Raw genomic sequence first — 16855 nt, 5'->3', positions numbered from 1 at the left:
ATGAGCCTTGCCTAACCGATCCAGGAGCTCATCGACCTGGGGCATTGGGTATGCATCAAACCGTGAAACATCATTCACCTTGAATCCACACAGAACCGAATAGACCCATCCTTCTTTGGTCCAAGAACGATGGGGCTCCTCCAGGCACTGTTGGATTTTTCTATTAAACCCAACCCCAGCATAGACTCTAATTCCTCCTGAACCACTTTTCTCTTGTGTTCAGCTAATCTGTGGAGCAGCGAACACACCGTCACGCCCAGGTGAGTCTCAATGTGGTGGTGTATGAGTGTTGTGTGTCCAGATGGGGGGGGGGGGGGGGGGGGACACATCAGATAAATGCTGTTGCAACACGGCCACATCTGCTCTCTGGGACGGTGAGAGATGGTCATCAAAAATGAGTGAGGCGGGATTGGTGAGTTACGGGATTTTGTGATGACTTAGCTCAGGTTTGATGGGAACCATGAGTGGCTAATTTAACCGACATGGCAGCAAGCCACGGACGCATTCATGATGGCGCCCACACATGTCGTCGCTTGGCCAGCTTCCGACACAGTAGGACACAATTTTTCCTTTCTGCGCCGTGAATGAGGCCAACTCAAGTGACAAATTTGTGGGTGGTGCTCTGACGTGAAGCCAATCAGCGTTAAGATTCTCCTCGTGTCGTCACTCCTCAGTGAGTCAGTAACGGAGGCAAACACAGCGTAGCGTTTTTGGTCTTCCGGCTTTAAAAAATATTTAAAAAAAACACTGTGGACACTGTATAGTGACACTGTTTCTTTCAGTGGAATTTACAAAAACCGGTTGGTCTTTAACTGGAAATACCTAAGTTAAACTTACTTCTGCACTGTCCAAGTGGTGAATCTGAATCTTTGAATGGGAATGTCCATTCTACTCCCATTTTATTTCTGTGGATACAGCAGACAGCACCCACTTGTGAGGTCAAGGGGGTGCACTTGACCTCACCACTCAAATAGATGGTGGCTGATATACAATAGGATGTTTTCACATAGAAAGCATTTGTTTATGTTTTTTATTAATGTATATTATTATAGTATATTTTGTTAACATGTCAATAATTGTGGAGTTGTAATTCTCACTCAAAGTAGGAAACTATGAAACCCTCCCTGTGAACGCCTCAAAGGAATCAATCATCACATGTTCTATGATCATGTACCAGGAAGTGAAACCAGATTGTACGTTCCAAAGATAACTTTTAACTGATTTTGTGTCTGTGACAGAATCTAGTCATTGATAGTGTGTGATGCTGAACAACGAATCCACCACAACCGTGACGTCACCACGCAGGAGGAGACGAAAAAGACAATGTGGGAGGAAGAAAAGAAAATGAGAAATGAATGCAGCAACAATGATGAGGAAGAGTGAAGGAGACTGGGAGAGAAGGGGAGAGAGATACACGACAGAAATAACACAAACAGGAAGTTGGTGTCAACGGCAGAGGAAACCACATCTCTGCACGTTCTAACCACCTTCGTGTCTCACTCTCTCCTCCTCCCCCTCTTCTCTGTCTTTCCGTCTTCTCCAACATCTACATTATTTTCCATTCACCTACATTTCAGACAACAAACAGGTCAAACACAACATCGATCATTTTACTGAAAAGTTACATTTCACAATATTAATCACAAATGTTAACAAAAGAAACAATACTTACGATACAATGTCAGTCAGGTATTATTATTATTATTATTATTCATAATTATTAATATTAATTCTAAGTTTTATACATGATTAAGATCATATTCGAAAACTTGGCGAGTTTATCAGTTTTATCACTCTTTGTCCATTTCAGAGTTAAGATGAGTTATGTTTAGAAAAATGCACCTGCTAGCAAACAAGCAAGTCATCACAAATATCCACGAGTCACCTGGACGGAGCTCAAACAGCATGCAGGGCTCTTTGAGATGCACATTGGACGATGGCTCTCTCATCCACTGTCACTGAACAGGAAGCTCATATGCTAACTGCTCAAACAAAATGTACAATGATGGCTAATAAGTGGTTTTCTAAAGTTATAACTCATTTATTATTAATAGCACAACTAAATATCACTTCAGCCAGGTTAATGGAACTCGTTCTGACCTTCTAGGCTGAGTTTACTTTACATCGATGGTTGTAAATACACACTATTTTATGTACTGAAGTATAACTACATTAAAGATACCTGAATAATTGATATGTTCATTCCAATTCATATAAACAGACCAAGATACAATCCAGAAACATATAGCAACACATGTTTAGGCTACATAAAGGATGATGACAATGATGGCGATTATGATTATGATGATGCAGTCAAAAGTTGTATTCACAGCTCTCTGCTGACATGACTGTCAGTCGCTCCAGACCTGATTAGACAAAGCACAGAGAGAGAGAGCAGCCAGATTGAAACAAATAGAACTGCACGACCAGATGGATGCTTTACACTGTAAAATGTGTAAGTGTGTGTGTGTGTGTGTGTGTGTGTGTGTGTGTGTGTGTGTGTGTGTTACCAGGGTAGGAGAGTCTCTTCTCTCCATCATAGTTTTTAACTGCAGTTTTTCCTCGATTATACGACACTGAAACATAAACAGACAAACTTTAAAAGAATGAATGTGCTTTTATTCTATCTTGTTCTCTCATGTGCAGACCCACACTCACAAAGTGTTCAGTGGTAAATGGACCTACATTTATATAGAGCTCTTCTAGTCTTTTCGGCCACTCAAAGAGCTTTAAATTACATGTCCACATTCACCCATTCACACACATTCAAACACTGATGGCAGAGGCCATGCAAGGCGCCACCTACCCATCAGGACAGATCTAACTCATTCATGCACTTTCACACCTATAGCACACCGATGTCACAGACTTTGTGGCAATCTGGGGTTCAGTATCTTGCCCAAGGACACTTTGGCATACGGCCTGAAGGAGGACAACTCACTCTGCCTCTGCAGCCTGCACTCCTAAAAACCATGTTCCACATAATTCAACTGCATTGTGAATTACGGGTTCAAGGGATGTGATTCAACTATGTAATTTAAGCATGTTTTGTTTAGTTTTGTTCGTGAACCACATGTTTCAAACTGTTTCAAACTAAGAGAAAGAAAAATAATATGATTACCTGGAAACGTTATTAAAAAATGCAGTTTGGTTGTATGGGGACGTAATTTAAAAGTAGACGGAGTTACAGAGAGACATTTCTGAAGGGGAACTGAAGCTGTTATCTCTCTTTCTCTTTTGCTGCTGGTCTACTGATGCCTTCATCATTTAGTAAGTTTGTGTTATTTTTATTATGTGACTTTGGTGAAAAAACACAGAGCATTGATGGATAGAACAGCTTAAGTCATAATACATGTCTGATAGCAAGGTAAAGCAGTGTAAATATTCTTAATATAGCAAACACGTAAGATGTAACGATAGACTGTCGATGGTCCAAACAAGGTCGCTGAGACGTTTTTTTAAGTGTTGATGGAGCAACTACAGAGTGAGCATTCAAAAAAGTTATTTGCTTTTTGTGTTGCTAATTATGTTTGTTATTATGAAATTAAACACGATGATGTTTGATTAGCCCACATATCTGGGACTTCCACAACATTGAAAGCAACAATGTGGTTATTTCAGCCATGATTGATGATGTCTTGTTAGTGTCTACATCAAGGTAAGCCCCCCCAGCATGTGTAGCCCGAGTGACGCAACCAAACACAACTGATCCTGCAGTCAAACTAGCAAGAGTCATGAAAGGCAAACGTTCTCTAGCGTTTGGTGTGAACACACCATTAAACTGATTTAGCTGTGTGCGTTTCCATGACTCACCACTGTGACTCTGTGTCGGTCCAATCCAGCGATTCTGCCTCCTTTCTGACACTGAAAACCAACAGCACAACATCATGATATACAGTGATAATTCATACAACTATCAGCTGTAAATCTCATCTCAGTCTGGCAGTCAGAGAACACAAAGTGTTCCATTTACTGTGGGGAGGTTGTGATTACAGGACACTCTGACTATTGTCTTTCTGGACTGGACACAGAAAAACAAGCCTATCTTTGCAGCTCCATATTAGTAAGTGCAACAGGTAATGGGTTACACATGTTCTGATTGAAGTTGCACGAAAATTACGTTTTCACTGGTTTGAGGTCGTTCCATTTAGAAAAAGGTGTTTGGTATAACAGTCTTTGATGTCAACTGTGTTGCATTCTTGGAGAAACAGTTGTCAGGCCTACGTGAGGGTTAATCAAACTGGTGACGGTGTAATATTATGGTTTTGAAGCATGTTCGCGAAAGACTCCTTTGCGCCTAGCTTCAATATATTATGTGTTTGGTTTGTGCCCATCTACAAATGTAACGTAAAGTTGGATAAACATTATCGTTTGCAATGATTTTTTTTACAGAAATTGCCTCCACAGCCTTGCTGCAGGTGGGAGCCTGGTCTCCCTAATCCTAATCTAATGAAGGTTTCCTTCATTTAAAAAAAGAAATGTTATTTTTCTTATCCCCAATAATCATCATGGTGTTCATGATTTTACATCCTGTTGTGCATTACATGATACTTCCATTAGTAATTATTAACATTTAGATCAGTCTGGAGACGGTTGCTGAGCTCAATCAAATCTGATCAAAGCACTCATTCAATCTGTTCTGTTGTGTTCTATCATGTTCTACTTCTGTTGTGTCAGTCTGTCAGAATCCAGTCATTCTTGGACATAACCTTTTATCTGGTGATCTGAACATACAGTATCATATTAAACATATGATATCACTATATTAAACACATCATTTTTCAGGTCAGTTAGTCCTGATTGCATACAAACATGTAGCTTGTCGTTTGCATACTGTTTCTGTGTGTGTATAATGAGTCTGTGTGTGTGTGTGTGTGTGTGTGTGAGTGTGTACTCACGTCTCTTCTGCAGGGCTCTGACAGTTGGTCTGGTGAAGCAGATCAGTACCAGGACCAGCAGCAGGCAGCAGAGCAACGCTGTCACCACTTTGTAGGCCTGCAGCTGGGCTTGTATGTTTGGGAGGACATCCACTGGACACACACACAGAGATAGACAATGACAAACGGAATGTCTTCTCCTACACTTTGTCTTCAACTGTCACTATAAATCTGATGAAAATACACTAAAATACAATATTAATGACACAATTGATAAAGATATACTCAAGCGGTCTCAGTGTTTAGTCGAAGTTAACTGTTTACATGTTCACCGTTTACAATTTTTTACAATTGCTAAAACTATTTTTTCAATACTTTGAACAATTTTCCTAAACTCTTAACGCACCAACACACCTACAACACAATTGGCAAAACGGTTAATTTCATGCTCAAAATCACACATTGGAAACTAAACTCCAACATTAATTTTCAAAAAAACAATAACACACAAACACAATACACGATGTCAACTGTGGAAGAAAACTCTTCAGGTCCAATTCTGTGGATGGTTCAGATGAGGTTTAATCACTGACAGTGGAAAAAGGAAGTCACAGCGTTGCTATAAAATCCTTTTTGAGGAGTGTGGGGCTAGTCAGAGTTTTATACAGAGTTTACAGAGAACATGGAGGAAGGTGTGATGAGTGGATTTGCATTGACTCAATACACGTCTCTTCCAAGAAGAAGAGACTTCCTGAGAAGTCGAAGGTGTGGCTGCTCTTGAGGCAGCCTGGTTTCTCTACACAATGTCACAACAGGGGCCATTCATCGGGCATTGATCAATCATTGTGAGATGAGGATGTTTCGGAGTCGGTCCAGGAAGGGGGAAAGACCTGCTTGGCGCTGCGTTGTTGAACTGGCTCTGCTCTGGCTGGCGTGGCTACACCTGTGCAGCTCTGCTTCACGTTGAGCTCCGCTGCGTCATTCTGCTAATTACACGTTTGGGCGCCCGCACATTTTAATTGTGTGCATGAGCTGTGGGGTGCATTCCCTCTTTCTATTTAGTTTAGATTATGCCACATTAATTTTCATTTACATTTCTATTATGAGTGGTTGATATTGTTTTTTATTTTTGTTTAACTCATATTTCTTTATTTGGCTTAATTGTTTATGAGAGTATTATTTGATTTTTAAACTGGTGGCTGCCAACTGTATAAGTTGCTTATACATTTTGTTATTTTGTTTTGAGTGTGGATGAACCCCAGTAACTGTTTTCCACTTGTCCTTCCACGAGCTGAGTGCTAGGTGGTGTCCCTGGTGTCCTTGGGGGTGGTTTCCCCTCTTTCTGTGCTGTGCGACCCCCAGTTTGATTTCCTTTTTTTAGCTAGTGTGTGACTTTTGTGGTTGGGCAGTCTTCCTTGGATCCCTCTCACCCATCACTGACCCCTTAGTTCATCACTGGCAATACTTAGCCCTGGTGAGGTCTTCCCCTTTCCTGAGTCCCGAGTGAGTGATATGTGTACTGGTTTTTAACAAAATGTTGTAATTTTGTTTCAAATGGAACCACGTCTCGAGCTGCATCTATACGAACCTGAGTGCCTTGGTAATTACGCTACAAATGATTCATTCCTTGGGTGAAATTCCCAAGGTGGCGTTGTCTGGAAATGTGAAGTTGGTGATCAGTTTATCTCTCTCCAATCTGTAACTATTAATACGCTCACCATGCTCGCATGGCTGCCACAGGTGTATTAGAAATCACTGAGCGTGCACTCACACTAGGCCATCCGCACTGCTCCCAGGCACGAGGAGCCTAATGTCTGGATTTTTTGGCCGGTGTGAGAACTCCGTTCTGTACTTAAGAATGGTCCGCTTCCTCGCCCGGCACACTTGAAGAGGTGGATTTGAGTACGGAACGGTTCATGCACGAGCACATGCACGGGTACGCAATGTGGACATGACGTAGGCTTTAATTGATAGGTCGTCCCTCTCATTATCACTCAGTGTTCAACTCGGATCTCCCTCCCGCTATCGAGACGTGACGACTCTCCATCCTTTTATAATAAAAAAGTGTCAGTGCAACCTAAACCTTTATTTTAAGCAATACTAAGTATGATAGATTGTAGACTGAAAATGATACAGGATCTTGTGAACATAACTTGGTTAAATTTGTAGTACTTCAGTGTTAAAATACTTGCAAATAAGACATACCGGTAGTTGGACAACATCCCCGTACCAGGCGCGCTCGTATTCATGAGGTTGAAAGCTGCACAGTATAAATTGTCAACCCACAAGGATATTAGTTCACTTTCACACTCTTTCTCTCACACTCACACACACACACACACACACACACACATATACGCACTCACACACACACACACACACACACACACACACACACACACACACACACACACACACACACACACACACACACACCAACCTGTGCATTGGACTGTCAGTGTTTTACACTGGGTCCACGTCCCCCCTGTGATGTTATAACCATCCAGCACGTCTCTTCCTTCGACCCAGAGTGGCTTATCTTTACAACCTTCCTGGTTTTCACACACGTTTCTCAAAAGACTCCGGATGCTTTCTGATCTGTCATAACAGAAAGGTGAGGAGTTGGAGGGATGGTGGAGGATCAGGTCTCCTTCACATCTACTTTTCCATGTGAATGTGAGGAGGCTCAGGACAGGGTCAGATCGGCTGGTGCTAGAGGGGGCAGCAGTGGTCCCTGGTGCAGCACTGGTGCAGGAACAGGTGGTGCTGGTGCTGGTGTTCCGATTGGAGAAGGAGGGATTTGTTGTGTTAGGTCCAAGTGTGGTCTGGTCTGATTCTGGTAGACAAATATCAGTTAGTATGGATACAAAGATCAACACACTGCTTAAATATCCTTAAACAGTAAGAGGAGTATCAACTGCTCTTAGCATAACCGCTGAAAAGATTTCCCAACAAATGCATTTCCTCATGTTTGCTAAGAACTACAGTGACCAGGGGCCTCATTTATAAAACTGTGCATAGGATCCTTACTAAAATGTACGCCCAAAAGCCAAAGTTTGCGCACGCCAAAAAAAAATTTGAATTATAAAACCGTGCGTATGCACACCTGTAAGCAATGTTCCCTACAAGTGTGCGTACCTGAATCCGCCTCTTATCCCGTCCTTTACACGTCCATTCTTACCCTAATGACCAATGAAAAAGCACTTCATGCATGCTGATTCGTATATTAATGACTAGCCGTAACAAATCAGCTATTTAAACTCCAGGCATGTGTTGATGTTATAAAAAACCTGGATGACCTGCAATTTCCTGATGTTAAACTCAGATAAGACAGAAGTTATTGTACTTGGGCCTAAACTCCTCTGAAGCTCGCTGTCTAAAGATACAGCTACTATTGATGGGATTGCAATCGTCTCAAATACTACTGTAAGAAACCTTGGAGTTATCTTTGATCAGGACCTGTCCTTTGACTCACATATTACAGTTTTTTTCAGTCGCTAACAAGCGTTTGTCCAACCAGTTGTCACATTTTCAAAACTCTAAACACAATTAGCACAGCATCGGTCTTTTGTGTCCATACCATTCACACATTTCATGTCGTTTTCACACAATATGCAGTCAGTGAACACATTTCCACAATGCTTACATTTTCTTAACAGACAAGCTATACCTACCAACAAAATGATGGATTGTTTTTGTATTATTTACATATGTTAACACACAACATCCCACAATAGCAAAAACAATATCCCAAACCTCAGATACAGTATAAAAACCTCTGCTTCCGCAATGATATCAGTTCAAAAACAATATATCTCAGCTGATGATAAACAAACAATTGAATAATTGACACACAGCTGATTTATGTTGGGTAAATTGGGCCAACCACAGCTGATTCCAGTCTGGTTTAGACTCTGAGGCAGGGCTTATTTTTTTCTATTACATTGACACTTATACAGTAAAAGGAGGACTTTGAGGAGTGATGTTTTTGGAAACAGAAAAAGACAAACACTGAAATGGCTGGACGGGGAAGAGTAAGTGCAAGGGGCCCAGGGAGAAGAGCAGGAGCAGTGAGAGGAGCAGTGAGAGGTGTAGAAGCAGTGAGAGGAGCAGGAGCAGTGAGAGGAGCAGGAGCAGTGAGAGGTATAGAAGCAGTGAGAGGAGCAGGAGCAGTGAGAGGAGCAGTGACAGGAGCAGGGCCAGGGAGAAGAGCAGGCCCAAGGAGAGGGCAGGGTGGAGGTGTAAGAATGGGTGGTGGTGGCATTCAAAGGGCTGCAAGAACAGTAGTCAGTGATGAAATTCGTGCCACTATCATTGACCATGTAATCAACCACGGTCTTTCACTAAGAGAGGCTGGTAAAAGAGTGCAGCGCAACTTGAAGCGGTTGCCTCCATTATACGCATCTTTCAACAAACCAACAGGTAAGTATTGTATTGCATTGATTGTTTTTTATTCTCACTTGATATGTCAATAAGGCCATACAGTAATGCATATGTTGATTTTTTTTTTGTCCCTCTACAGAATGCAACGTCTTCCTCCCTCTGGGGGAAGAGGAAAACTCCCCAATAATGATCAAGAGCTTGCCATTGTAGAAATGGTTGTTGCAAATAATGCAATAAAACTCCAATAAAACTGTCCAGGTATAGTGTATATTCAATTCAATGTCTATAGCTTTGCACTTTGCAAGTAGGTAACCTACACAGTAATAGGTTACAGTACAGTATGGTATACAGTAATGACATGATTTACATAAACTTTGTTTCAGAGAGTTATGGAATTGGAGGCCGACCAGTCCCCTCATGAATTCATATACATAGATGAGGCTGGATTCAACCTGGCCAAAAGGCGTCGAAGTGGACGAAATGTCATTGGAAAAAGGGCCACAGTTGATGTGCCAGGACAGAGAGGGGCAAACATTACCATGTGTGCAGCAATTGCAAATGCAGGATTACTCCTTCACAGATGTCAGCTTGGACCCTACAATACCGAGCGCCTCCTTGCCTTTCTCAATGATCTCCACCAGCGCCTAGTTCCAGAGCAGGATCAGGAGGTTGAAAACACGAGGACCTTTGTAATCACCTGGACAATGTGGCTTTCCATCATTCACAAGCAATAACAACATGGTTTGAAGTCCACCCAAGACTGGTACGTCTCTTCCTTCCACCCTATTCACCTTTCCTCAACCCCATAGAGGAGTTCTTTTCTGCATGGAGGTGGAAGGTGTATGACCATCAGCCACATGACCAGATGTCCCTCCTTGAAGCCTTGGATGCTGGCTGCAGGGACATCACAGTTGATGATTGCCAAGGAGGTGTTCCAGGCATGCCCCACCGGGAGGAGACCAAGAGGAAGACCCAGGACACGCTGGAGGGACTATGTCGCTCGGCTGGCCTGGGAACGCCTTGGGGTCCTCCCGGAGGAGCTGGGGGAAGTGTCCGGGGAGAGGGAAGTCTGGCGTCCCTGCTCAGGCAGCTTCCCCCGCGACCCGGCCCCGGATAAGCGGAAGACAATGGATGGATGGATGGATGGATGGATGGATGGATGGATGGATGGATGGATGGATGGCGTTTTACTGGAATGCTTTTGAATGTGAACATTATATGTAGACATACAGTTCCCAACCAAGAAATTTAGTGTAAAAACGGTAGATTGCATATTTTACATGCAAATACCTGTATAACTGAAACATAAAAGTCTATGCAGTTTTTGTAATGTCAACAAAGGCCAGTATTTTGAAACCTGGTGTACTTTGAGTGACTGCATGTACATTATTCTTTGACAGAATGATTTCATTTTGAGTCAGATTTCCAGTGTTTTGGTAAAGTTAGTGTGTGCAGAGAAAGATGTGTTCTATTTTGAAATTAAGAGTTAGTATATATTTAACAAAATGTGTTTTTGAGAAGAAAATTATCCATTTGGCCAATTGTTTTGTAGGTGTGAGTCTGTGTTAAGAGTTTAGAAAAAGTATCTGAAGTATGGGTAAGCACTTGTTAGCGATTGAAAAAGACTAAACAAACTACAAGGACAGCCTACTTTCACCTGCGTAACATTACTAAAATCAGGCCAATGCTGTCTCAAAAAGATGCAGAAAAACTCGTCCATGCATTTGTTACCTCAAGGCTGGATTATTGTAACTTCTTACTATCAGGCTGTTCTAATAAATCTCTTAAATCTCTCCAGCTGGTCCAGAATGCTGCAGCACGTGTTCTGACTAAAACTAGAAGAAGGGATCACATTTCCCCTGTGAGATGCTTGAACCCTACTGTCCTACTAGAGCACTACGCTCTCAGAATAAAGGGTTACTTGTAGTTCCTAAAGTCTCCAAAAGTAGAGCGGGTGCCAGAGCTTTCAGCCATCAAGCTCCTCTTCTGTGGAACCATCTTCCAGTTCTAGTTCAGGAGGAGACACCGTTCCCACATTTAAGGCTAAGCTTAAAACTTTCCTCTTTGACAACACTTATAGTTAGCTTATAATTGTGTTTCCTTGTCTTGCAGGTCTCCCTGGATCATGGTGGAACCTGATCCTGACACTGTGGTCTTGTTTGACTCTTACTGCTAGTATTTTTAAGGCGGCTGACTATTGATCAAAGAAATTGATTAAGATCTCTGGTGTTGTCGTTGAGTCCCTGCAAGATGCCAGAGCCTCATCCCACTCCTCCGTTCTCATTCTTGACCTATCTGCTGCAATTGACACAGTCAACCACCAAATCCTCCTCTCCAGCCTGGCTGAACTTGGCATCACTGACTCTGCTCTAACCTGGTTCACATCATATCAACAAATCTGACAAATCGCACCAGACCACTAGGCTCTCTAATCACATCACATGGATTCTCCTACCATTGTTATGCAGATGACACCCAGCTGTTCCTCTCTTTTCCCCCAACCTATGACACTCACATTGCAACTCGCATCTCGGACTGTCTGGCAGACATCTCTGTCTGGACAATTGTCCATCACCTCAAGCTTAACCTGAATAAAACCGAACTCCTCTTCATCCCAGGGAAAGACTGCCCTCGCATGGACCTGTCGGTCACTGTCGAGGATATCACAATATTGCCTTCCTCAACTGCGAGGAGCCTGGGGGTAATCCTCGATGACCAACTATCTTGCACCCCCCAACGTCAATGCTGTTCTTGCTGAACTACTACTACTACTTTACTCAGATGAGGACCTAACACCAACAATTTTTTCCGCTCTCATTTTACCAGTAATGATATGTTGTGGTTTCTTTCTTTCGACAAATATTTAGTGTAGTGTAAGCCGCCAATGTTTAGGATAGTATTAATACTGTTAATATTACTACTACTGTTAATACTACTCCTGTTACTATAACTACTACTACTAACACTATTACCAACACCAAATGCAGATGGAACCCAAGGGCCTGGTCTGCTTGAGATTTCTGCCTAATAGCCTATGAAGGCAGTTTTTTTCTTGCCACTGTCTCTGTAATGCTTTCTCCTGGGTGATATTGTGACTTTTAAAAAATATATTAACTCAGAAAATCCTGAGCGTATTCTAGTCCTGCTCAGTGTGTAAAGTGTCCTGAGATAACATCTGTTGTGATATGACACTATAAATAAAATTGAATTGAATTGAAACCTCTCCAGCACGGCATAAGATATCATTCTTAACCTGGAACTGGGTCAACCTGACGACCATCGTATTTGGCGGCACCCCTTCTTTCAGTTTAGCACAAAGCGTGCAATGGGCCCTATCCAACCCAGGCTTAGCATCAAGCCGCAGTCAGTCTACCTGGAGTTGTGAAGTTCCACCTGGAGTATGCTTTTAAGTCTTCACATGTCTTGCTTGAATACTTAAGCACAAGATTGGCTGTGACCATGTAGTAGAGTTGTCATTTCAGCTCACACATTGATAAAGCACATTTTAGTGTTGTATTGCAGATATGTGCGTCCGAGTGCTACAGGGTTTCTCCGTGTGTTTGTTTGATCACAGGGGAATTCTGGCCTGTGCTTTTGAAAATGACATGCTTGAGGGATGTGTTTTCTTGTTGACTTGTACAGGTATGAATGTTCACCCCGATTTTAATGTGTCAGGGATGTGTTTTCCTGTTTACTCGTACAGCTGAGCAACCAGCATCCATTGTGGTCCGGGTCCTTTCTTTACCTAGCTCAACACCAGAACACAATACAGGTCCACTATAAGTTAACGGATGTGCGCCCAGTCAGAGATGATCTGTAGCAGTGTGGGCACCCCCGTTACACCAGGGCTATATCAGTGTGTGACGAGGTGGACTGAACTCTCACTATTCTGTTTTTCACTCCCTCTGTTCATTGACTCCATTTGTTCCCATTGTTCAGTTTCCCTCCACTGAATTCACCACACCTGCACCCCATCACCAATCAGTCACCCTCACCCAGCACATATAAGCCTGCTCACACACCACTTCCTGTTGTCTCAATACTTCACGTAGATCTTTCCAGCATTCTGTCCTGTTTTCATTTCCCAGACTGCCTATGTCCTCTAAGTTCTGCTGTTTATTTATTTTTTTTATTTTTGCTTGTTTTTTATTTATTTTATTGTTGCCTGTGGATTTCGTTACTTTATGCGTCACTGACTGCCTTCCTCTGTATGACCTCTGCCTGTATTAAAACTGAGACTGTTGATTTGAACTTTGAGTTTTCCATATCTGCATGTGAGTTATGTCAAATATGTAATCATGGTTCAACCGGATCCCATCAATTCTTTAATGCAGCTGCCACAGTAAATGTGGTTAAACATTTTCATTTTATTATTTCACAATGGAAATGGGAAATTAAACGATGTAGAATAACATTAAATGTATGATGTTTTCTCATTCAGCCATCGTGGTTTGTATGTAGATATGTAGTTTTCACTGCAAACCATTTTACTGGTTCTGTATAGTAAGTCAGTTTTTAATGTATTGAAAACTTGTTTCTATTCAGCTCCACTGTGCTTCAGTGTTGTGGATTTAAAATCTTCGGCAAATGGAACCAAAACTGTTTGGCTGGATGCCATGACGGGTGAATGTGTTGTTTATGGCTCTAATTCAATGGACCGAATGTTTAAAACTTTCATGAAAAGTTTGAGAAACAAACATTGTTTTTTCCGTATGTGTTGTGAGAGTCAGTGACGCACTTGGGCAGCTATTAACATTCTACTCTTTGAGGTGTTTAGCAGTAGTTGAGGCTGCACAACACAATAGTCAACAAGCTCACTTAATTTGGTTTGATGCGTTTGGCCAATAAACCAAATTTCTTACTTACTTTGTATCTCAATGCACTGAATGTGGATTTTTTGTTAAATAAAGAAAGAAAATACATGGTACAAATAATATACACCTCACCTATTATTCTAAATAATTAAAATACGAGTAGAAGTGATGGTCAGAGTGGCACCCATTTTTATGTGTATGTTTTTGAACGAAATTATCCGAAATGCATTCTGTTATCTAGTGAGATGAGTCATGCAATTTAATATTTTAAGAAATGTAATCAAAATCAATCTAGAACCTTTACATTCGTACCAGAACATGAGTATCACCAGTAAAATGTACCTGACGTATCCAAAGTAAAATCTCATTATGCACCAGAATGACACCTGAACTGATGCATGTGAGGGATAATACAACAATTATAACTATTAAAACTATTAAACTATGAATGTGTCATATGTGAGAGATGCTGTTCATTCCAAGGTGTTTATGCTAAATGGACATGCATCTAGTGTATGGAGCCTTTCTAGTCTTCTGACCCCTCAAACAACTGTACACTACTGTCAACATTCAATTAAATGTTTTTTAGTCTTTCACATCCAACATGAAATCACCTTATAATGCCCTCAGCTCCTTATTGTGAATTTATAATAAGTTTAGTCCTGAAAACAGTACTCATTAAAGGTGATTTTAATATTCATGTGGACCTTGATAAATGGAAAATCAACCTGCATTTATATAGAGCTTTTCTGGTCTTTTCGACCAAGGCACTTTGCACTACATTCTGTTGACATTTATCTATTCACACACAACCATAAATATTGATGGCAGAGGTGCCACCTGCCCACCAGAATCTGATGTAATCATGCACATGCCCATGCCAATGGCCCAGCCTTCGGGGGGAATGTGGGGTACAGCATCTTGCCAAAGGACCCTTCAGTACAAAGTTGAGGACTTAAAAATGACCTTCTAAATACATCAGACAAAGGACTTGTCTCTGTATGTGTCTTGTTAGACACCATGACCACTGCATACTATTAAGACAAAGACTGGGACATTAAATAGGTATTAAAGGAAGCACATTATTCATCACAACAATTCCAGATTGTATTAACGATTCTGTGCTTGGGTCAATTCTATTCACCTTATAAATGATTCCTTTAGGCAATATTATCAAAAAACACTCCATAAACTATCATAGTTATGCTGATGATACCCATTTATATCTACCAATAAAGCCAGACGAATCTCAGTAAAACCCCCAGCATGGCTTAAGGACATACAACCCTTGATGACCTCCTATTTCCTGTTAAACTCAGACAAAACTGAAGTTATTGTTCTTGAAAGAGTTGATATAATGATAAAGTTACTCTAGATGGCACTGCCCTGGCCTCTATCACCACCGTAAAGAATGTCAGAATTATCTTTGGACAAACATATATATGTATACCGGTATCCATTAAGTTGGAATAATTTGCAGATGTCTTGTCTTTTTTATACGCATGAATTCATTTCACCTGGGATATTGGGACACAATGTAATGTAGTATAAATTAATATATATATATATATATAATACACACACATTATGCCAAACCATCCTTGAATATTCTATGTGTGCCAGAAACAAAGTGCACTTACCAGCAACCATGAGTAACAGAAGTGAGATGGTCACAAGAGTCCTGAGGTCCATCACAGTAACAATGAACAAGCAGCAGCAGGAGAAGAGACAACACTAATCCAATCAATATGCCAACAAGAGAAACCCAATGAGAAAGGAAACGGTGCAGAGGTGTCAAACTAATCAGACTGCCTTTGTCTCCACACAGTGAATCATTTTATCCACAGCTGCTGCTGCTGCTGCTGCTGCTGCAAATCTGCAGGCTTCCTCTCTTCAAAGAGAGCTAGCAGATTGAGGGTGTGGAAAATAACAAGTGATGATAAGGAGTAAGAGGTGAAGGGGAGAGTTATGGCACTTTATTAAACATGTTGTGAGTCACCAGCCAATAAGTGATGCATACATCAATGATTTGTTAAGAATGAAATGCGTTTGTGATTTAATAACATGTTTAATAACATGTTATAAGTCAGTATTTATATTAAATAAAGAACGATATACATCATGTACGTGTGCTTACAAGACCAATGGTGTGAAATGTTTTTCAGTTCATTATCATGGCCTCGAGATCAAGAATGCTCTCTTTGGCTGGAAATATAGGCAATAATTTGTCTTCAAAGCTGAAAAAGGAAACAACTGCACCGTGCAGTGCAGCGTTTGCCTTCCGGCAATGAAAATCCAGTCACTATCCAAAGACCAGAATATGTTTATGGCAGTTAAATTTAAGTTTGAGCGTGAAGCGTGAATAGCATGTACTTAACAAAGTACATTTTAGTTAATTGTGCATAATTACTGTGCATGGAAAAGGAAGGAATAACTGGAGAAACAGTGAACCCATGGGTGACAGACCCATTGTATGAGGGTGAGACAAGTGATATATATATATAATATTATATCTTTTCTGGGACTACATTTCACTGCAAAGAAGTGTGAATAGAGCAGGGTAATGATAAAAGTATTGATTTTAAAAAGTGAGAGTGTGACTTGTCTCAGTAACTGGATTTGGCTATTGATATTATAATTTTAAGTCAACTATATTGAAAATGTTGCAATGTTATTTATTCACAATGAATTATTGAAACTGATCTTTAAAAGAGCATCTGTGCATTGTCACATTTGTTAAAATAATTTTTCAATCAATGTCTTGTTTTTTTCTTTCTGTTT

General features: G+C 41.0%; 1 protein-coding gene across 2 annotated transcripts; it reads right to left on the bottom strand.

Annotated features, from left to right (window-relative positions):
* Nucleotides 1–1589: 1589 nt before the first annotated feature.
* cd5 (CD5 molecule) lies at nt 1590–15856 on the bottom strand. Of its 2 annotated transcripts, none has more exons than XM_084006380.1 (6): nt 15715–15856; nt 7318–7713; nt 4899–5030; nt 3814–3864; nt 2511–2576; nt 1590–2366 (listed from the first exon to the last, which is right to left on the bottom strand). In XM_084006380.1, the coding sequence occupies exons 1-6, from the start codon at nt 15764–15766 to the stop codon at nt 2314–2316; spliced, it is 750 nt and encodes a 249-aa protein (XP_083862506.1). In that variant the 5' UTR covers nt 15767–15856; the 3' UTR covers nt 1590–2313. The 2 variants fall into 2 exon arrangements, with proteins under 2 accessions (XP_083862506.1, XP_083862507.1); XM_084006381.1 differs by having other exon boundaries at nt 7318–7707; nt 15715–15850.
* Nucleotides 15857–16855: the final 999 nt, after the last annotated feature.

Source organism: Eutrigla gurnardus, assembly GCF_963514095.1.
Source record: "Eutrigla gurnardus genome assembly, chromosome: 3".
In the NCBI taxonomy this organism is placed as follows: Eukaryota; Metazoa; Chordata; class Actinopteri; order Perciformes; family Triglidae; genus Eutrigla; species Eutrigla gurnardus.
This window is presented reverse-complemented; position numbering and strand designations above follow the sequence as displayed.

Coding starts and splice junctions, on each gene's coding strand:
- cd5 (XM_084006380.1), bottom strand. CDS start 15,766: ATGGACCTCAGGACTCTTGTGACCATCTCACTTCTGTTACTCATGGTT. Junction 5,031..7,317: donor ACTGACAGTCCAATGCACAG/GTTGGTGTGTGT, acceptor GTGTGTGTCCAG/TGGATGTCCTCCCAAACATA. Junction 2,367..2,510: donor GAAGAGACTCTCCTACCCTG/GTAACACACACA, acceptor TTGTCTAATCAG/GTCTGGAGCGACTGACAGTC.